The sequence below is a fragment of the Manis pentadactyla genome, chromosome 6 (genome assembly GCF_030020395.1).
Source record: "Manis pentadactyla isolate mManPen7 chromosome 6, mManPen7.hap1, whole genome shotgun sequence".
Classification (NCBI taxonomy): domain Eukaryota; kingdom Metazoa; phylum Chordata; class Mammalia; order Pholidota; family Manidae; genus Manis; species Manis pentadactyla.
The window spans coordinates 105,518,164-105,541,489 of record NC_080024.1 but is presented as its reverse complement, the minus strand read 5'-3'; the positions used below and the strand labels follow the sequence as shown (position 1 = coordinate 105,541,489).

The 23,326-nt window shown below is 41.8% G+C and overlaps 1 protein-coding gene across 27 annotated transcripts in view; it reads left to right on the top strand.

Annotated features, from left to right (window-relative positions):
• LDLRAD4 (low density lipoprotein receptor class A domain containing 4) overlaps nt 1–23,326 on the top strand; it is a 514,307-nt gene that overhangs the window by 416,825 nt on the left and 74,156 nt on the right. The window contains exons 1-3 of one of the 27 annotated variants that reach the window (XM_057504010.1): nt 12,553–12,610; nt 19,149–19,273; nt 21,998–22,115. The exons of 23 other annotated variants lie outside the window; for them this stretch is intronic. In XM_057504010.1, coding sequence (XP_057359993.1) covers nt 19,232–19,273; nt 21,998–22,115 — 160 coding nt within the window. In that variant the 5' untranslated portion in view covers nt 12,553–12,610; nt 19,149–19,231. Of the gene's footprint in view, nt 1–12,527; nt 12,611–19,148; nt 19,274–21,997; nt 22,116–23,326 lie in introns of those variants that run through there. 3 more of the 27 variants (XM_057504009.1, XM_057504015.1, XM_057504017.1) reach the window with 3 other exon arrangements.

The following is a 23,326-nucleotide window of genomic DNA, read 5'->3' as shown; positions in this document are numbered from 1 at the left end:
TGCCACTGTGTCTCCCAGAACACTGGGCGGAGCTCTTTATATAGAACCAGTAGCAACATATTGCCGACACGTGTGTAGTGAGCTAGCCAACCAGGGCCAGGTGAGAATCCTGGCCCCAGGAACCTTCACATTATCCACAGTAGGTCAGTGTGGTAAGCACTTAATCTGAGCTGGTTAGGCATGACGCTGTCCAGGTGTCCCCAGTCGCCACCACACTGCTCCCCTTAGTGAAAGCACAGTGAAAGCCAGCAGAGTGGCTCCCGTTTGCTCGTGGGTTCACCCCAGGGACTCTGAGGCAGCAGGAAAGCTTGAAATCACGTAGGGGAGAGTGAGCTGACTTAGAGGGACAGTGTTCCTACATTTTCCTTGATGGAGGCATCTTCTCTTGAGTTTCTACCACTTAAAATGACACTGGAAATTTGCATTGCTGAGGTAAAGCTATGCAGCTGTTGACATTTTTTTGTGTGCTGTCTTGAAATTTATTGATAATAAGATTACAACAGGCCCAGATGTCGGCATTTACAGTTCTCATGCCTATGAAAATCATGCACCTCCTTTCGCTAATCACCTTTCTGTTACTGACTTTATTTCAGTTGTCTTTTGAGGTAAAAAGAAAAAAAACATGCAGCATTTCATCATTTACTTGAGTAACATCCATTTAGAGCACATGGTTCTTTATACCTTAAAGTTGGAATTGCAGATACTGGGTTTCTTTGACAGCTTGAACTATTTTAAAAATTAACTTCCTGCACAAACTACTTGAGAGTAAGAACAGGTCTTAAAACTTATTGGAAAAATCCATCCATGTCTAACAATGTGGGTGTACTTTACTTAGTACTTTAGAAATATTAGATGGCATAATATAATGAATACTGATTGCTTCCATTTTACCATCTCAGAATGGGGCTTGTCTTGCCAGTGGGTTTCAGCCCCAGGCAAGTTCTCTATGGATTCAATGTGACCAAAGAAATTGACAGCAAAACATTCTTGGGGTGAAAGGGTTATACCCAACTTTATCCTCACAGTGGCAACTCAGTCACACGAATCCCATTCACTCAGAGCAAGTCTGTGTGCAGCAAGCTGGTCTCTGCCTCTGTGCCTACACAGCCGTCCTCTGGGCCTCTCTGCACAGTCATCCCACACAGTCATCCTCTGGTCCTCTGTCCTCGGCACTGCCACCACTCCAGCCTCTGCTCTGCTCTCCTGCAGCCTTGCAGCCCTGCCACCATGTTGTGCCCAGAGCACTGGGCGGAGCTCTATTTATAGAGACAACAGCCATGTATTGCCCACAGGTGCGCAGTGAGCTAGTCAAACAGGGCCCGGTGGGAATCCTGGCCACAGGAACTCTCATTTTATCCACACTCCAGCCCTCCAGGATTCTCTCCTCTCAATCTAGGTGCCCTTAGTCCTCTGCAGGGGTCCCTGTGCAAGGAAGCTCGAACATTGTTCTCCAGCCTCTCCATCAAAAAGTCTTGCAGACACACAGGGCAGACTTGTGGCTCTGTCTCTGCCCTCTTCCTCTTTAGTCTTAATGGCTGGAACTGCTGCTCTGGTTTCAGCTGTTGCCATAGCTCCACTAAGATCCTATTTGGCTTCCCATCTAATTTCGTTCCATCTATTCCTGCCTGTATCAAATCAGCCCACATCTGGGTCCTTGTAACCCTCACGAGGTTCCTCAAATTCCTCCTGTGAGTAGCAGGTCTTATTTCTTTCTGGGTTCTCATTGCTTCACTACTGTATGTGTCACCTCACATTTTGTAAACACTGCCTCAAGGCAGGCTGCACTGTCAGGGAAGACAGCTTTCCCATCTCTGATCCCGACAGAACAATTCCATCCACCCCTAAGTCCCACAGGCACCAGCTCAGCCTGAGTATAGGGGCGGACCATAGAGTGCTCCACAACCTGGGGAGGGGGCTGCTCCTCTCCTTGGGGAACTTTTGGCTGCTGGGTCTTTATTTTCTTTACAACCACTGGGTGTGCTTTCACTGCAGGAGGGGCCAGTGCCTCCAGCACCACCCCTTCATCCTTCTCCAGCTCCTCTCATTTCTGGGGCGGATGGCACCTCTCTCCACTCCCCCGAGTGCCTCCTCTGCTACAGTGCCTCGCAACAATGCCAGCTCAGTCTTCAGAAGGTCTCTTACCTTTACCTCAATGCTTCGCAGCTGACGTTCTCATGCCACCTCCACCTGTGCTTCCCTCAGGAGTTCATCCTTTTCCTTGATGGCCTCGTCCTCCTTCAAAATACCTGGCAACTCTGCCATCGTGTCTCCAATGGCACCTTGCTGCCAGCACTCCTGTGCTGCCTCCTCTCATATCAAGGCCATCTCCTTCCTCAGGGAATCCACAGAAGTTTGCAGCTCGTGTGAGAAGCAGCCAACCCACAGTCCCCGCTGCCTCTCGGGTGCTCTGCTTCTCAAAGGACCTGCTTACTATACCAAGGGCCACCCCTACTGCCTCAGGTGTCACCTCCACTTGCCTCCAGTCCTGGGGTGGGGCCCAGTCCTCTAGGAGGCAAGCCACCTCAGACCACATACCCATTGGGGGACAATCCACTGTCTCCCCACTCACAGGGGCAGCCCGCTGAAGCACCCCTCCCATAAGAGCAGTCTGTCTTTTTCCTTGGTCAGCAATGAACCCTGCCAACTTTCACCAGTTGTCTTGCCAATGGGTTTCAGCCCCAGGCAAGTTCAGTATGGATTCAGTGTGACCAAAGAAATTGACAGCAAAACATTCTTGGGGTGAAAGGGTTATACCCAACTTTATTCTCACAGTGGCAGGTCAGTCAGTAGAATCCCATTCACTCAGAGCAAGTCTGCATGCAGCAAGCCGGTCTCTGCCTCTGGGCCCCTCTGTCTGCACAGCCGTCCTCTGGGCCTCTCTGCACAGTCTTCCCACACAGCTGTCCTCTGGGCCTCTGTCCTCGCTGCTGCCACCACTCCAGCCTCTTTTCTGCTCTCCTGCCACCATGTCATGCCCAGAGCTCTATATAGAGTCAACAGCTATGTAGTGCCCACAGGTGTGCAGTGAGCTAATCAACCAGGGCCAGGTGAGAATCCTGGCCACAGGAACTCTCATTTTATCCACAGGGCTCTCTTAATTATTTCATGAGTTGTAAAGCAACTTCTTGAATTTTCAGCTCCCAAAGGCAAGCAGTCTAGTTGAGTTTCACTTTGGTCATAAATTGATGTTGGTATGCATCTTACAGAGATACAGTCACATGGGTGGAGGGCTGTCAGGTTGCGATGGCACTGTGGTGTTTCAGAAAAGCCTTACAAAGATGAGAAATATGTGCATCTAGGCACAGAGAGAGGTGCTATGCAAGCATCTAATTTGATGAACTCGCTCCCTGCTGACAGTTTTTAATGCCCTGTTGATTTTATTCAACATTCATAATAAACAGTTGGAGTTTTATTTAGGCTGAAACCATAATGAAACAGCTGTCTGTATATCTCAGAAACAATGAAATGACTCCTCACATAGTTGAAGAATCAACACTGGATGGGGGGAGCTGGTCCAAGTCACAGGCTCAGGTACAGCTTCTGGAAGGTGCTGGGGAGACTAGGTGTTTGGTCAGGGAGCTTAAAGGCATGGGTTTTTGTATATGTCTTGCCAATGGGTTTCAGCCCCAGGCAAGTTCACTCTGGATTCAGTGTGACCTAAGAAATGACAGTAGAACATTCTTGGGGTGGAAGGGTTATACCTAACTCTATTTCCAGGTGAAAGGTCAGTCACTAAAATCCTGTTCACTCAGAGTGAGTCTGCATGCAGCAAGCCAGTCTCTGCCTCTGGGCCTCTCCACCTACATAGTCGTCCTTGGGCCTTCTGCACAGTCATCCCGCACAGCCGTCCTCTGGGCCTCTGTCCTCGGCACTGCCACCACTCCAGCCTCTGCTCTGCTCTCCTGCAGCCTTGCAGCCCTGCCACTGTGTCTCCCAGAGCACTGGGCAAGGCTCTTTATATAGAGTCAATAGCAACATATTGCCCACACGTGTGTAGTGAGCTAGCCAGCCAAGGCCAGGGGAGAATCCTGGCCACAGGAACCTTCATTTTATCAACAGTGTGTAAGATTCAAAAGACCAAATGATTCTGTTAAATTTATTTTACTCATGAGGCATTTAAACTGAACAATCTATGACTGCGTTTTTACATGTATGAAGAAAGGGAACTGTACCTGAGTATCTGAGTTGTAAGGATGAAACCTAAATAGGCTGTGGTGCTAAAAAAAAGAGGCTTAAGAATCTGCAGAGGAGCAGGGAGCCTGGTGAGCTCCCACGAACCGCACCCTGGGGAAGAGGACTGTCTTGTTTTAGTTTCAGGAACTTAACCGTCTCAGGCTTTTGTAGTTCTTGCTTTCTTGGAGCCAGCAGCAGAATAGTCAAGAAGGCAAGTGTTTTGCTGTCAAAACACTTGGTTCAAATTCAGACACGGCCACATTAGAAGCCAGGGAAACTTGGGAAGTTCCTTAATTTTTCTGAGCTGCATTTTTTTATATAAAATGTATATTATATTACCGGCCTCATGGCTTGTTCTGAACACTGCCATCATCCAGCTAGCATACTTTCATTCAATAAACCCTTTTTTTAAAATGTTGGTCATGTCCACAAAGAGAAATAAGGCACAGTTGCTGTTTTCAATGGGCTTATTATCTACTTAATATAAAACTTAAAAACAGATGACTATAAATTAGGTGAGAAATGCCAAAAAAAAAATATTTCAACAAAATGTTGTAATAGTTCTTTAGAGAGAAGGGATGGCTTCAAAAAGAGTATAAAAAATAGAGAGCCCTGAGCAGGCAGTCACTTCAAATGTAAAAGGAAAAAAAGGTTCCATTCACAGAATTTCAAGATTTCTATAATGAAATAAAAGGAAAGCTAGCATAAGAAAATCTTCACCTGATCAGTATTATGCAAGTTGTGATGGGTGAAAACAAAATTCTGGAACCCATAATGGATCTGTGGATAGATTTAATACTGGAAAGTACAAAAGGCTTAGAATAAATCAAAGCTCTCCAGTATAGAAAGTGAGTAGATTCAATTGCATTATGAAAGTATGTTATAATAAGAAAAGAAATGTCCCTGAAAATACTGATAAGGAAGGTGCTAAGTGTGACAGATTAGACTGGCTTTGTTGAAGTGCATGTAAAGATTGAGTACTGCTGAGCAGTCTTCTGTAATATGCTCAGACAATAGGCAGTACATAAGGATTCACATCACTATTAGCTTAAGAAAAACCAGAGAGCCAGGAGCTGATCACCACTGAGGTGCTAAAGAATACCAAGGTGGTCAGACTGAGAGCCCCTTGGGGCTACCCAGACCTAATGGTGTCCTAGAGAATCCTACAAAGGGCAAGAACCTGATTCATGGAAGTGGTGCCCAGAGCCTGGCTCCTGACCCTAGTGCCAGCATGAGTCCCTTCCTCAGGGTCCAGCCAGTGCTGGTTTCCAATTTGGCATGTCCTGTTCTTTCACTCCATTGAGCCCCCTGACGTACAGACGCTGCCACCCTGGGCCAGGACGCTCTGGCCACACTACTCTCCAGCCACACCCTCCCTGCAGCCCTGAGCAGTGTGGATGCCAGTTCTTCTCAGTCCACGCCCGGCGACTTGGCCTCTGGATCACAAGGTGGCAGAGGACTCAGCACTTCTTGTCTTCCAGGTTCCTGGCCAGTGATTGTCTGTGTGTCTCTGAGTACCACCATCACCACCAGTGCCACTTCCTTAAACTCTGGCAGGACCCAATTGTCTACTTAACCTCGAGTAGTCGAGAACAAAGCAGGTTCTTTCATCCCCCTGTAAGCAGCTTTGGGGCCTGCCTGATGGCGTAGCAGCGGGGTCCCACCCAGTCCTTGAAGAGTTGCACAGACCTTCCCTTTAGGGCCCCAACACACATATGATTAAGTCCACCTGTTGGGTTTCCTTCTATAAAGAATCCATTTCATGTTTTGTTTATGTAGAGACTCTTTTGGGTCATGCTCCTGGGCCATGTGTATTAACATGGTAGGAACAGTGAGTCCTGCAAGGTGGCCGAAGCCTCAGCTGTACCAGAGAGTATGTGATGGAACAGAGAGCAGAGAGGTGTGCCCCAAGCACTCGGGTTTGCAGGGAGGGGGTGACAGAAGAAAGGAGGTAGGTTAGAAGTAGCTGAGACTTGGTGAAGTTGGGGTTAGAAGAGTGGGCAGGACAGTATCACAGAGCACCTGACAGGAGAGGAGCTAGTGGAGGGCCCCTGGCTGAGGGCACAGGAGGAAAAAAGGAAGAAACCTTGCAAAGCAGGCTGAGGAGACCTGGACCTGTGATGCATTTGGGTTTGTGAAGTGGGCAGAGAAGCAAAATGGGGCACCAAGCGGCCCAGTGGCACAGCAGCCAGTGACAAGCCTGGGCAAGAAGCTGCTTCTCTGCAGTTGTCCAGAAGCCCTTTTTCATGACACCTGAGGCTGCTGCTTTGCTGGGGGAATGTAGGTGGATAGCTTCTATCATGGAAGAAGCTTCTGTTAGAATGCTTGTTGGGAGGTGTTTCACTTTTTTCTTGGTGCTTACATTTATGTCTTCTCTGCCTTCTACGAATTTGGAGGAGTTGTACACAATCTTTAGATCTCGACTCCCACATCTTTGAAAGCTCAGATCCCTTTGGTCCCAGGCTGCTTTAGCCCCTGGTGAGTCATGATGCTACCCCAGCCCTGCCACATTTCTTTCCCTCTGCCCCCTCTGCACTGTGTGGTTTGGGCTTTTGGTTGGTGGCCAGGTTCTCATCTTTCTTCCACCACTTCCTAATGATTGGTGGTTGGCTGTCATTGTAGCTTCTAGGGACTTAGGCTCTCTACTCCTCCTCCTTCCCCATTGTGTCCCAATGTTAGGGGGTGCTGCCCTTCTAGAAGGTACAGGGAAGGGGACAGAACCTAAAATTGGCCAGTTTCACTCTTCTTTGGCTACCCTACTGGAATATGGGCATACAGTTACTTACTGAATTTCAGTTTGGAATTGTGAATGGATTTTCTTTACCTGAGTTTACTTCTCTCTTGTAAGAAATACTGAGAGTTTTCTATGCAGAAAAGAACCAAGAATTAGGTTGAAACCAGCCATAATAAAATTATTTTATTTTCTAAGTTTTCTTTTCTTTATTATGTTGATTAGTTAATACTTCATCATCCATGATATATTCTTAAAGAAGGATTTGAAAAATGGTAACAGGTTGGTATTTTGTTATTCATATATTTTAGTAAATATGATGTTCTAGTTAAGTCTAAATATATGTAGACCTGGAATAGTGTTAAAGTTTTTTATCATGGGGAAATAGATGGAAATAAATAAAAAAGTCTCATAGTTGGTGATTCGTTCAGTTATCACTTAGCAACATCAATATTTTTGTCCACAAATAAACGTCTCTATTTGGCGCATGTTGAAAATATTTGTACACTTATGTGTTGGTGACCTGTGTACACATTATCTAAGGCACAAGGATCGTTTTGGTTGTTGCTGGGCTTACGGTACTTAATTTGGGCATCTGGACACTGGTTATAGTGACAGAAAAGCATCTGAAGATGTGAGAAGAGACTTTATAAAGAATAGCACTCTTAAAATATGTCTGCAAACTGTCTCTTAACAGAAAGAAATTACAAAGTTAGCAAAATCCTAAATTAAAAGTATTTATTTCTTCTAAAATAATTATTTGCATGATTTGAACAGAAGTTTTTCCCTTCAGAAGTTGAAACATTATGTCCCCTGTGCCAGGAACAGGGGGTGATCCCATTAATAGCCATGGAACTTAATTTTAGTTTTCTGATACCTTTATTATCTAGATCTAGATCAGCTCAGACACATTGGCTAATTGCCATCCCTGCTGCTTCTAATAGTGTTTGTCCTTCATATAAAAACAATAGCCTTGCCCACCACCAGGATGCTGTGGTATGTGTTCTGAGTGGGTTGCCGTCTTTGGTGTTAATAGTGAAGACAATCCTGACAGTCTCATGAGTGCATCAGTGACCTGAGAGCAGGTCAAGTTAGCTATGCTATTCTGATTTGTAAGTGTAACTGGTATTTATTGACTGAAGTTGCCATTTGTACAACCAGTTACTGAGTGGGTCTTACCATCCAAGGCTATCTCTGTTGAGGTGTCTCTACCTAGCTCATTTTTCACTCTTAAGTATGTTTTATTTCTTCTAATTATTCTAGTCACATAAGTGAAATATAATCCCCTCATCCCATTTGTTGTCTGTCTTGTGCTTGAACAGGTAATAGAGTTACCTTTTTTCCTCTTTCTTCCCTGACTCCTGGCACACAGTAGGCACTCCATATGTAAATGGTTACTGAACCGATGGATCAATGAGTGATTCATAGACAAACACAGGCATTAGAAGTGTTTTCTGTTCCAGTTGTTTGCTCAACATCAATTGTCTGAACTACTAACATAATTCCCATATAGAAATATTCCAAATTATGGCCAAAATCCGAAAGTAACCCATAGTAGTAACTGAGAATGTAACAGACTAGTTACTTTTTTTTTCTAAGTCAGGAAGGCCAAAAATGTTACATAAAAGAGGTGTGTATTTTGGTAGGTCCACTTCAAGCATTTAATTTAAAAATATGGCTTTAGATATAACTTTTCCATTAATATTTCACCTTTATATGGTCAGGTGTAATCTGGAAAGGATAATGTGTAGAAACCAAATCTACACATGAATGTCTAGACACCAACAACTCAGAGTCCAAAGATATTTTTGAATAGATCTACAAATTTTTTTGCTACAATGAACTATTGTCCTTTAATATTATTACCTACTTTAGGGAAAACTAATATTCAGGAACATTATAACAGAGTTTAAGTTTTAGTGCCTTGATCATTAAAAATAATACTTCAGTGAGTAATTTTCCCTTGTGCATATTTTCAAAAGTTAACCAGTAATTCATGTAAATATTCCACCCCCAAGAATGAGGTGTGGGCTGTGCAGAGTGAGTGACTCCTTCTAAATGTATAGTATAAAAAAGGAGAAAAAGACTAACTTCACAGTATAGAATCCAGGCACTGCCACAGCTGGGTGACCAGTGTTAACATCAGTAGTGATGAGTCACATCAATAGTATATATTCTTGATCTGATGTGACAAAAATGACACTCTGCCTTTGTGGTTTTTCCTCCCCCAAATCCATAACTTTATTCATGAGGGGAGAAAGTCAGACAAATCCCAGTCAAGGGTAATTCTACGAACTATCTGATGGTACTCCTTAAAACTGTCAAGATCATTAAAAACAAGGAGAGTCTGAGAAACCATCATAGTAAAGTGTAACCTAAGTGGTCGTGATGAATAAATGTAATATGGTATCCTGGATGGGATCCTAGAGCAGCAAAAAGGCATTCTGTAAAAAAAAAAATAAGGAAATATAAATAAACTATGGACTTTGGTTAAGTTTTCTTTTAATTCTAACCCATAAGAGGAGAGAAAAACATATAGTAGAGTCATGTTACTTGAACACTATCTTTCTGAATTAGTTTGGGATACAAATTTTAGATACAATTGCAGTAAGACAGCAATAGAGTTAGTCACAGCCTTCCTTCTCCATCCATCTCCACATATATTTTTCTTCTTGTTCTGTTTTTAGAAATTATTCACCTAGATGGCTTCTGATGAAATGTGTTGATGTTCTCTTACCCATGGAATGTAATACTAGATAACTTATTGATTTTTGGGTTACTATTTTGATTTGGAGTGGTCTAGAAGACAGCAAACTACAAGTATCTAAGTTTTGTTGTATATTTCTATGAGATATATAGCAACTGTTACCTTAGGGTACAAAGAAGTGTAAATCAGCTGGTTTCTGAGTTGAACAATTACATGATCTGCCCTAATAAGACAGGTGTGCCTCAGAGCAACTGGTTGTGATTAGACAAAGACACAGAAATAAACACTGAAAGAAGTATGGAGTACATAATTGAATTATCCTATAGATGGAGTAAAATTGGGGCTTAGATTATTATTTAGATATTTTTGTAAGGTGTATTATTTTCTAAGAAGGTAGGTAAGTAGTTTTTTGTATGTGAATTATTCTCTTCGTTCTTTTTTAACAGCTTCTCCAGTGTCTTCTTTGTGGCTTCATTATTGTAGACTGAATGTGAGTCTATGTTAAGCATTAGATTTATTAATCATCCAGCATAAGGCAAATGATAGTTTTGGAATGCATCCCTGCCCTATCTCGTCAGTCAATGACTAGGCACATACTTTGCATGCTTATAAGTTGGGTAAATAAAATCTCCTTTAGCATTAGTGATGCTTTTTCTAGAATCATTACGTCTGAAAACTTGACACGTATAAATATGAGCAATTTATTGTCAGTTTGAATTTCTTAGATTTTTATTGTTTCCAGGTGATCAGGGAACATTTTTAGTGAACAAAGCTTACCTCCCCATGATAGGTCATTGTCATTTCTGCATGTTATCAGGGGGCCATAGGGCCTCAGTAGAATGAGTAAGTTGGAGTTGGCAGAAATTACATGTAAACTCTGCTGTCAGTGACCTTACAATCCAATGAAGACACATGATTATGGGCAGTATATGTGTCTCTTTAATCATGTGAAATATATAGAAGAGGACTGAAGTGGATGCACTGGGGAAGAGTGAGGCGTGGCACTTGGCTCTCCCGGAACCCAGATGGGCTTCTTCAAAAAGAGAACTGACTCATGAGCCTCGATCAGATAGCCATGTAGACAAAGCAGAAAGTAAGACTTCTGACTGAGACGGCAAGGCAGCTTCATGTCTCTTAAATATGGGTAGGTTTCCAAAGGTAGGGAATGCATTTGAGTAAAAGGAATTTCAGCCAGTAAAGAAAAACAGAACAGTGGGAAAAGTTGAAATATATTTGGAAAATTCCAAAACAGGGGAGGGGATTGGTGGTAGCTGATTACCTCCTAGTCTTTGCACATCAGATCAGATCAAGGGTACACATTGTCAACGTGACTTACGACTGTTGATGTTGGCCGTGATAACCTGGCTGAGGTAGCATTTGTCAGGTTTTTCCCTGTAAAGTTACCCTTTTGTCCCTTTTCTAAAGGGAACCACCCTTTAAAGGGTGATTCATGCCTTATAAAATATAGGTATTATCAATCTATTGTCATGAAACGTGGCCATTCCAGACCATTCATCAGGCTTAATAAAATCATAAGCAAATACTAGACTTATGCCTATACTTTGGAAAAGATCCAAATCTAAACGACCTTCTCAAAACCGGTACCTGAAGGTGGTTTCCTTTAGACAAAGTTTTTTATAGGCAGACAGGAAGTTAAGAAATGAGGTCAGGAATGGCATTTATGTTAGCATATGGCATGTAATAATCACTGTATAACTGTTAGCCATCATTTTTAACATCATGATCGTGATCATCACTTTCACTGAATAGCACCCAGCTATCAGACACCAGTATACCCAAATTCTTGATAACCAGTCCCATTATTTCCACTTTGAATTTGATTTAGAAAACAGTTTTTGAACAGAAACAAAATGTAATCATTTTTTGAAAATAAAAGGAAGTTTCACATGTTAAAATACAATTTTTTTTTTTCAAACTGTCTCTTTAAAAGGTATTGGAGTAGGGTGCTCTGGGAAATAGACTATTGATTGCACTGTTGTCAGTTACTAAGCAACTATTGCCAAATTTATCTTCACGTTATACAACTTGTGCTTTTATCCAAGCTGGTTGAAATTCTTACCCTTGCGCAAAAATAGACCGAGGGAGGGTGTTGAGTGGGACTGTAGCACTGGAATGGGCTGCACTCATACATATATCCAGTAGGTGTCACTCTGGCAGAAGAAAACAAGAATGGAAAGACACTCTTGAAGTGGGAAGACATCCATCCATTTGAGACTAGCTCTGGCAATGGGGCAGGGTACACAGAGGTCCCTGTGCTGGCCTTAGTTCATCCACTCACACCAGACTTCTCTGACCAGCAGGGGCAGGTTGTCAAGGCAATGTGGAGAGGTGTAGTCATGGAAGGCATTGTTCTGGACCCAACATTTAGGCCACTGCCAACCCAGCTTACCCATAAAGCATTAAAGCAGCAATAAAAGAAAAGCTATAATCTATGTAGGCAAAACCTGAATAAATGGACAGCACTTGTGGGCATATGGGTAGCAAATTTATATTTCTAGCAAGATGAGAAGCCAAAAGATTCCCGCAAGGACTTTATATGTTTCTTTCATATCAGTTAGTGTTTGTTCAGAAATGTAAAATAATTTTGATGTTAGTTAAATACATTTTAACTAAGAAAAATATATTAATAGTGTCATACATAAATTCCCAGAATATTTATGCCAGTGTTGCTTTCTATTAATAGGTGTAATTAGGACAAACGTTACAGGGTAATTTAACTTACATAATAAATGTGTATTTCTAATTCTCACAAAAGTAACTCACCCCATCCCTACCATGCCACAAGAGAAAGTCACTAATGGGCCATCTCACGTGCTTGGGCAATCATGGTATAATGAAGCACATCAACTGCCTAGTTGATAGCTTTCTTATAAGGAATGTCTTGCCAATTTTCAGGAACTTAAAAGTCACTATCACTGGACATGTCATCACTACTACTACTCCAGAATGCAGTAGCAACCACGATCTGCAGGACCAAGGTGAGACTATGTTGTAGATAAAAGTAATTAATCCAGATTGTAAATCACCAATCTTCAGTGGCTGTAAAGGTCTTTCTAAGGAAAAAGAGAATCCCTACTTCCATTTTTCCTTACTAAATAATTGTTGACTAATTAATAACCAAGGGGTACTTCAGTACCAATAGGTGATTAGAACAACATCTGCATGACTGTTGCATCACAGGGTCCTTGAAGTATTACTAGCTCCTTCTGGGACTCACCCCCCTGGCCAATGAATAAATGAATGAATGGCAGAGACCTGGAATAAATTATACTTACCTTGAAATAGCATTCATAGAAAATGTCTAGATATTTAAGCCAAGTTGTTTTTATAATTCAATAATTACATATCAAGTCCAATCCACTAAAAAATTACCAGAATTAGTCTCTATTTGTCTAGAATTGGAATGTCTAGATATATATGTATGTTTATATTTGTATATACACATATTTGTGTGTGTGTATGTGTGTGTGTGTGTATGTACATATAATCAGTTTTTCCCTCAAAGTTTAGAGACCAAGATCAAACTGCTTTACAGTTAGGAAACAGTTCTGGTAACAGCTCTGCAAATTGCTTTTCCAATGACCTTGATTAAATCACTTCCCTTCTCCTGGCCTCAACTTCCCCATCACAGGAGTTGGTTAGAGATCTGTGAGGCGTCTTCTACCTCAAAGATTGTGTGATTATGAGATTACTGCATGCATTTGGACAGTGACTTAATGCTTTCTAACCAGCAGGTTCCTTTCTTCTATCTGTGAAATGCCCAGTCTGCCATTTTATTATGGACCACACTTGGTGTTGAGGTGCAGTAACAAGGAGTCCCCATTGCAGTCTTTTGATCTGATAGTTTTTGAGTATAGGGGTAGTTTTCACCTTTAGGTTAACTGTTAAAGAAAAAGTAGAACTCCTCAGTTCCTGTTTTTCTTTTATTTTTTTCTTTGTATGTTGTTAAAAGCAAACAGAGGAACCAGCAAATTATTTTCAGGGAATTGAAGCCCTCAGGAGGTGAGGTGATCACAAGAGTGTCTCCTTACCTTTGCATCTGTCAGCGTGAGCCAGCTACTTCGCCAGAACTACTATACATAAGGAAAATGTGTGACAGCCCAAGTGACTAAGTGTCTGGCTGCTGACTTTTTCTCTATGGCTTCTAAGTAGATGTTGGGAATCACAGGTAGCTTGGCACAGTCTCAGAACCCAAGGGCATTCTGAGTTCTTCCTTCCAGGCTGTGACTACTGTCTTAGGCAAGCCCTAGAAGAGCTCTGCGTCTTAAGTATGGAGTCTCCATGCCAGTGGGAAGAAGTGGGGCTGAATGTGCTTCCAAAGGGCCCCTTAAGGACTTGCATTTCATAAGACCAATGGAATTCTGACTGACTGACTTAAAAAGGCAAGATTTGAGAATAATTTTTCTCCTCATCTGTGATCTTTTAAATTTAATCTTCTCCCACAAGGTGAGGTATCAGAGCTTGTCTGTGAAAGGATCTTAATGAGATCAAGCTTCCTATTTTGATATTAACCTTTTATGTTGAAAATGATAATTAAAGAAGACCCTGATTTCAACATCAAATGTTCAAGAAACAGAAGCTCTTGTTGGTGGGTTGATAAGAATGTAGAAACTAGAATGCAGAGCTGTGGTTGAAATTACCCATAGAAGAATGTGCAAATGAACTGTGACCTAGTCAGTACCCATAACTGTATCTCTCTTAATAAAGAAGCTTGAGGTCTATGTGGAATAAAGGAAAACAAGTAGCCTAGGCCTGAGTTTTTCATAAGCAACTGTGTGATGTTAGGGAAGTCTCCTAAGAGATGGGATTCTGTTTTGTCACTTGTAAATGGCTTATGATTGTGTCATATGGCCTTAGTGATATTTAAAACTTCCCAGTTTCCAGATCCTATTCCCCAGGGAGTATCCCAAGAAGTCATTAGGGGCCCTATGCTATGCCTGTTCCTCAGGTTCTGTGATTGAAATTCAAAGATTTTAAGATATCTTTTTTTATCTGAAATAAACAGGGGGACAATATATAGATAATTAGTTTTGTTTGCCCCCCGCCTTTAAAGTTAGCTTCTGTTACTACATCCTGTTGTCCTTTATCCCTTTCTTGGTGTATCACCCAGTTATTCCCAGGTTTTAGAAAATGGAATTTTGAAAATTTCTTAATGAGAAATAGATGTACACTTTATAACTTATTAAAATTTTGTACTTAACATTAAATTTTTGAGCACCACTTTTATATTGGAGTAATGCGATAATTAAGAGATTTTTCAAGAAGAGAAGTATATAAGAAAATGAATGGTTTCTGCCATGTAATCAAACTGCAGCAGAGCTACTCGAGCAGAGGAGCCATCTGTTCTAGAGCGCTTCATCACCGTGGGTGGGGTTCTGGTCACAGTTCAAGAGACATGTTCAGAGAAGTCAAGGGTGCGATGATGCCCATTCACAGACACGAACTTTATTTGATGTAGGATCTATACGAATGTTTCCTGGACCTTATGAGATATCAAGCATTAAAATGTACATTGGTTTACTTAAGTGGTCCAGCATGAGGAGGACATGTGTTGCATCTGAAATTAATTTTGAAACAGCTGACCCTTAAAGTTTTCCTGATTGTCAAATGCTCTGGCAATTATAAATAATCATTGTTTTATTTATCCTAGAGAAAACTTAAAAGCCAAAGGCATAGAGCAATGAGTAATAGTAAGAAAGAAAAGTTTGGAAGTCTAAAATACCTGATAAGAGCTCTTTAATTTTACTCAACCATCTGGCATCAGAGACCTCCCTCACCCCTGGGATTGCAGAGTGATTGAGAAGTAGGTGCAGGGCCTAAATTGTGTGATCTTTGGCAAGTTGTTTAATGTCTCAAAGCTTTCATTTCTTCATCTGAAAAGGTGACAGTCATCCTACTTTACAGGTAGATGTACACTGTTGTAAATGTACATCTATGAGATGTAATGAGATGAAATGAGAGTAAATGACACTACACTGTATTGGTAGAGGGATTGTCATGGACGTCATCATCCTTGACTCCTAGGATGCAGTTTGGCTACATTGAGACCTTGTGACTCTGCCAGCTCTGCTGACCTAAATCAGCTGAATCTGAGCCTGCCCTATTTTTCCATCCCCTTAACTAGGTCCTTTGTTTTTCAAATTTATTTTCAGTGAATTTCAGTAAAAAAATTCAGTAAAGGCTATTGATAGGGCATTAATGAACTCACAAGACATATGAGCTCCAAGCTGGTGCCTGCCCCCCTGCCCGCCCCCCAGGAATCTCTGTTCTTCCCAGACTGCACCCTCATATGTGATCTGAGGTAGGGAAGTGGCATGCTAACTTTTGGAAACATTCAGCTGCCAAGTTTCCTCTGCTGCAGACTTAAAATAGATCAGACTGAGAAAGGAAGGTAAAACTTGAACCAACTGTTACCCTCTATATTGAGACTGTTTTGCTTCATCTAGTGTAACTAGTACAGTTCTTTGTTAGGCGAGGAAGAAACTTAACCCCATATCCCATTTCTGACTATTTGGGGACTGAACTGATGGTTTACCATGGGTGTACTTGAATATTTACTATTTCTTGTCAGTAAAGACATGCTTTTTTTAGTAAAACATACTTTTATCATTGGGATGACTGACATCTTTGTTTTAGGGATACCTGATGATTTTCTTTTGGTAATATGAATGTGTTTGCAATACCTACTTAATCTTTAAATCAAAATCCATGTAGTGCTTTTTAGGATGATAATTAAATCCAGCTTAATTTTGGATGGGTGGAAGAATTACAGAGGTGCCTATAAGCACCCAAGATGAAAACCTTTCTGGCCATACCTCTGGATGCCAATAGGAAGAGGGGGTGGGTTCTGGATGGCTCACCAGAGGCCATCTAAATAGAGTTGGTGGGTGAATATTGAGTGGCCTGACTTCCAAAATCTGTCCACACAAAAATGATTTTTTAGTTATAGTGGCATAAGGAAGATAATGAAACGAAGCTAGCTATTCCTCACTTATGGCTAGGTAAGTCTATAGAGAGAATGGACATATTCTGTGTCTTTTCCATATTATTCCTTTCAACTCAACAAAAGAAATATAGGATACAGAGCTTCCTTATAGGGTGCTGTGACAGTCAACATTAGCAGATCAACAGGAATAGATGGTCATAGCTACTAGTGCTGATAAACAGAGGTATCCATAGTTTTTATGCATCAATAAATACTTTAAGTGTCTATCAAATGCCTGGCCCCATAGGAGATAGAAAAGCCACAAGACAGACCCCTTTTCTCAAGGATTGTTAAACAGATGGCCTTTCAAGACCCCTCAATGATTCTCTGAGCCACCATGGTTTAACCCCCCATAGCTAGGACATATCTGGATCATTTCAAAGTTCCAGTTCCCTCCCCTTTTTATACTTTTTGTTGGTGGTTATGGAAATTTTATTTTCCTTTTCTTCTTCCTAAATGGAGCAGTATTCTGGATTGAAAAATGACTGTTATTAAATAATCTTCATTAGAAGCAAACTTAAGTTGTTTTGTCTGAAGGTAAATCACACATCTCTGGCAGTTTCCTTCCTCATGTGTAAACCAGAGCCAGCAGCATGCTGCCCACCTCTGCTGAGTGGGCCAGACCCTGAAGGTTGGGGTTGCTTGTCTTTCTCTGTCTGTTAAGACCTGAATGACCAGTGTGCTGAGATCCTTTGCCTCACCTGCTCTCCTTGGTTTTTGTGTTTTTGAGAATGTAAACAGTTCATTTATATGTTCCTGTTATCTTCAAAAACAACAACAGAAAGTCCCCAAACCCAAAAACCAAAACCCCAAACCTCTGTGAAATCTAAATCACAGTAGGTAAGGGACACTGAGGAGCCCCAGTGACCTTGTTCTGCTCCTGCTATCTCTTCCCTCTCATCTCCTGCTTCTCTTAATTTGGCAGTTTGCCTGGAAACCCACTTTTTTCCCTTACAGTGTGGTTGCTCCAGTCCTCCCTTGCTTATTTCCTCTATCTTGTGGGTCATTAAAGTGTCCAGGTGTATATTATTCTTTAGACTTGATACAACTTAGGTTTGAATCTCCTCACTTCTCTGAAGAATCCTTGCTTTCTGTGTCTCTGTCCACACTCCCCCCTACTACACACACCAAAAAAAAAAGAGACCATAAAAGTAAGGCTCAATCAGTAGGGATTTACTGTGCAAGTCTCTCTATGTATGTCTGTTATGCTTACGTTGCTATTTTGGAACATAGAGTACTTCACCCTGTATTCATCCAAAAGGATATTAAAAGTATCATAGAAAGTAGAAAGAAGCTTGGATTTATTGAACATCTATAGTGTGCTGGTTACTGTGCTGGGAATTTAATCAGTTCAGCCCTTGTCTGAAAAGTAAAGACAATTAAATCTCATTATGTCATGATTTGAACTCAAAGCAGCGATGTAAAAGAAATCATAGCACCAAAGAAAAAAGCTTTTTATGACTATAGCTCCCCATAAAACATAGTGTTCCCAGATAGTTATGTTTCCTAGGGTTTTTGTAAAAATTATGCATTGTCTTTTAGGTTTAACAGTTGTCTATAATAGAGGGGTAGGCAGGGATACCTAAGGGTGGGACCAAAGCCATGGCTGAAGAGAGTGTGTCGTGTGATTCCCACAGCTCCTCTGACAGGCCTCTGTATGGGGAGAAGCTCCAGCAGCAGAAGGGAACAGAGCAAGCCGTCTCCAACAGCGAGCTGAGTCAGGGCCCATTGGGGCTGTTCAGAGCGTGGCATCTGGCAGGCAGGGCAGGTGTCTAAGACATGGGGCTCTAACAGTCCTATCAGTTGATGAGGCTGGAGGGTCTCAATCAGTGAAGAAGAGATCATAGTTGAAGGTCCTTGAACAAGGCCCTTGTTCCCTGGCTGCTTTCTCCCTTCTCTTGAGGGTCTGCAGAATGCTGGCATGAAACCCAACTCTTCTGCTTGATATTCTTGAGATTTCTTCTGTTTTCAATAGAATACTGACCTTGGCATGCTTATGATATATTAAATGACTACAGGTATGTCTTGGCCCAGTGGAAATAATTAACAGAGTTGTTTTACTGTGGTTTTATGACTGTACTATCCATGGCACATGAGTCCCCCCTGCCCAAAGGAAGGAAGGTTTGAAAATATTTTTGTTTGTTTTGCTTATAAACATTCATCCGGATTTTAAAAGTGTCATAGAAAGTAGAAAGAAGCTTGGATTTATTGAACATCTATTGTGTGCTGGTTACTGTGCTGGGAATTTAATCAGTTCAGCGTCCCTCTGAAGAGTGTAACTGTACCCACTGAATGGATGAGAATACTAAAGCCCAGCAGGTTTAAGTATCTTGCCCAGAGTCACACTGCTAACGTGGGAGAGCCCAAACCTGGTCTGGTCCCAAGAGGGAAGGAATGCTGCTAATGCCTCTCAGATCTGTCCTGTTTGGGATTCGCTGATCTTCTCCTCACCTTGTGTTGTTTTGTTTGGTATTAACCATTTCCCCCATCATCCAACCTCACTGTTTTCAGTGTGCTGTTCACTTTTGTAGGTTCAGTAAGCCCGCACTGATGCGGCTGAGATGAATACACTTAAGGAAGAAAAGTGTGTACCTCATGTATTCCTAATTCAGAGATGTCTGGATTGCTTGAAATTCCTGGGGGAGATGGACTGAAGGTGAGGCCTTTTCTGGGGTGGGGAGGATTTTTTGGCCAAGGCACTCTTATGGCTAATTTTGCTTCTTAGTTACTCAGCAGCAGAACAGTACACTTGGCTGTCCTCATCGTGCCTGCTCATAGAAACACTGTCTTCATTTGTCATTGAAACAGTCCTGAGCAACTTACGTTTTTGCCAAAGAGCCAACTGCCTAGATAAAAATAAAAACTCGAACTGTTTACAGCTTTTGAAAACATTTTTCACAGCATTGAAATTCTCTGAAGATTTGAGACTGTCATTAGCACTAGACCAAGTGTTTTGTCTTGGCTCCTTTTTTCATTTTTCTAAATGCAAATGAACTTCCTTTGCTAGTTTCTATTCCATTAATCTTACTGGTCATAATTGTTATGCTAGTAGAATACAGAAAGTTCTCTCTTTAAAATGGAAGTATGAGAACTTTTTTGCCAAAAATATTAGAATATTTGCATATTTTAAAATGAGAATAACAATGATAACTACTGCTTTTAAACTCTAGCTTGAAAATACCTTGGTTTGTTGAAAATAATGTACTTTTTTAATAAACTTACAATGCTGTGGATTTGCTATTGTATTGGGTGTAGGTATTAGGAATTGTGAGTAACAGATATCTGACAGTAGTGCCTTAAAACCACAAATGCTTTTTCCCTCACATTAAAAGTAATTCTGGAAAAAAGCAGTTTTGGGGCAGGTAGAGTAGCTTCACTTAACTCCTGGGGGACCCAGGGTCTTTCTCTCTTTTGACTCCACCCTCCCGGCACTTAGCAGACTTTGAGGTTGCTTTGTGGTCTGGGATGGCTGCTGGACCTCCACCCATGACATCCAGCATGGAGGAAGAGTAAGAAGTCCAAAATAGTACACATTTCCTTCCTTTAAAGGCCCTCCCTAGAAGTCCCCCACAACACGTTTAGACATGAATGTCTCATGACCAGACATCAACTGGTCACCCCTGGCTGCAAGAGAGGCTAGGCAATGCCTCATTCTTGTTAAAGACAGAGAGGCAGGGAGGAAGTAAAGTCAGAAAAGTTACTGCAACATCAGGACATGTGACTTAATTATGATCCAGGGTTCACAAGTTGTAATAGACAGAGCATGTTCGGAGGCTGGTTGGGTCTGGTTTCCAGGTCTAACTGCCTCTTACCTTAGTCAAGTTACTTAGATTTACAGCTGTCTAACCTCTTCTATCGAATTAGCATAAGCTACTAGTTGGCATGATTGCTGTGAAAGGGCACATGGAAAGGCCACCTTGATGTTGTACCTAGGTCAGATGTTAGCTCCACTCATCTTGTACCCTCTACTCAATCAAATTCCCTTCATGGGTATTTAGTACATAAACACTTTATGAATGAATTGATTTCAGTGGCTTAACAGGAGCAAATGCATAATTTGAAAAAAAATTATTAAGACAGAAGAAGTTGTGACAACAATTGAATGTTAGGGGCTTTATTGTCTTGAGATGCTTATCTTAGATGTTGTCTTACATTTAAAAAGCCTGGTACCTAGTAGAAACCTGAGAAGTGTCCTTTTCCCTTCTCCTTCCCACTACTATCTGTTCTTCATGTTGCTCAGCCCGAGAAACTTCTTTCCCAGCCCCTGCCCTCCCCTGGCCACCTTGTCCTCCTACAGGCTCAGGGACTCAGACCCAGGACTGAAATACTAACCAGTAATAGAACTGAGCTCTCAGGGGAATAAATCATTGTACTCCTGTTTCCACAGAAAAAATGCTATCAGTTGCAGGATAAGTCAATTATAATTGAATTTGGGGAACCAATCTAATTCATAAGTTGGACTCTGCTTATATTTATTTTGAAAGGAATCTCACTTATTTCTTTTGAGGAAGAAATATCCTAAAAAAATCTGTTGTGCTAATGACTCACATTATTTTTAGTTTTAATTTCTCTTTTGATATTAACTGAAAATTATACCAACAATTTGGTTGAATTGTATTAAATTTCCCCTGAAAGAATAAGGTACTATTTATTTTCATATATCTGCTTTCTTTGTTATGCATAAGTAAGGCAAGATGGCTGGTCTCCATCAAATTTAAGCTGCTGGGCTTAAGAAGTATTTTGGTGGGGGGGTTGTATTTTATTTTGCAGGCGATTTTTCTTCTTTTTAAAAAATCTTTAGGCCCTCGAAGGACATTCTCAGTCTAACTGAAGCAAAGATAAAAGGCTGTGATAGAAGATGACATTTTAGTTTTCTCCGCAAACTGGCCCTCATAATACTTTGTATTGTACAACAAAGAATTACTGATATGTGACCGACCATCCAGGAGGGTCCGAGCAACCGGAAGCAGAAAGTGTGGCTCTGTGTGTGTGTGTCAGCTCTGCAGCGGGCAGTGGGTCTTCTCAAAGCACTACTACATGGCCCAGGACATAGTGACCTTGTCCTGCAGCTGGTTGCCTAGACTGCCACCAAGCAGGAGCCCAGACGCACAGGGCCTGGTTGAGGCCAGGTGAGAATGGGAGAGTGCACAGTAACTCTCAGGGCTCTGCCAGGCCCCTCCCTGCCTAGAGGCTGTGAAGAAAGGCAGGGCTCCAACAGCAGGGGTGTGGCATGGCCTTGGCCCAGCAACGTCTTTGTCTGTTTTTTTTTATTTGCTGTTTTTTTTCCTTAATTGGGTACTTAATGAGTGCAGAAATGCCGCTGATCAGCACAGCTCTAGACACATTTAAAGGGCATGCTCCTGATTTTGTGCTTGGACAGGTAACCAGGAAGCCTTCAGTTGACTCCTTGTCTGAGGTCCCTTGCAGACCTGCTGTGACGAGATCCAGTGGGCCCTTCACCAGGAGTTGCAGTCTCCTGTGCCCAGGGCTGCTTGAGGGTAAGAACCGCCCTGTGACCATAGGTATGCATGAAGGCTATCTTTCTGAAATGTGTCTTCTCTTCCCTCCAGAGAGCTGTCAAAAGCTGAGAACCACTAAATTCAAAGAGAGTTTCCATTTCCCTGTAACTTCCAGTGCTTCCAAGGGCCCCATATAAAATCATATAAAGTTGAGCACAGCCCCTTAAAGCAGTTCTGTTTCTGCCATCTCCATCCACAGCCCTCTGCATGTGGGGATTACCAGTAGGTCATGCCACTTCCATGCCCACTGCTGTCTCTGGTGGCCTATGAAACAAAGGCCTGGGCTTAATCCTCATTAGTGTCCAGAAAATGTGTTCTCCTAAAACTGTAGATGATCATTTTGGGTAGTCAAGGCTGCTTGATGCCATTCACATGCCAGTGTTGCTTAGAATTAGAACAATGAGTAATTAATTAATCATTGCTAATGTGGGTGAAGAATACACAGGATTCATCCTTTAGTCTAGGCCAGAGTTTTAACAGTTGAGAGGATAGTGAAACAGGTTTAGAGTTACAGGTTTCTTGATGGATTTCAAGTATCAGAAGAAATCAGCCCCCACCACCTCCTCTGTCTGGCTACCTTCTCATCCTGGTGTCATTCTGCAGTTGCCGCAAGTTAGCTGGAATTCTCTCAGCTCCTGGTTCTGTTTGGTGATTCAGATGCAGAGGACCGGGCTTGGAACAGAAGGAGACTCTGAGAACCCTTCAGCCTTTTTACTCATTTTTTGTGTTTGCCTTAGAAAATTTAGGGATCCTTCACCCCTTGTCAAGAGACTTTCTAAATCTTTTATTGTGCTTCTATGCACACAGAGCAGGAAACCCCAGGAGGAAAGCAGAGAAGGGAACCTTCAACAGGGACAAAGTTAAGGTGCTTAGAATTGTCTTATGATTTCTATGTTTCTTGTTAATGTTTCCCAAAGTACAGAGTTCATCATTTTTTAGTTAAATTAGAGCTACTAAATTTTGGCAACTGACCTGTGGTATTTGGGGATAGCTTATTTGAACCATTGTTCATTGAGAAGTGATCATTTTTACATGGACCCTCATAGAACGGGGAATTTTTAACCAGTACCAGTGGTAAGAGTTCTAGTTGGTGGTCTCGCATTTTCCTATTCTAATAGTACGAGCGCAGAGGGTACAAAGTAGCACAAAATTAGAGTTGCAAATCCCTGATGAAGTTTGGGGTGCCTAAG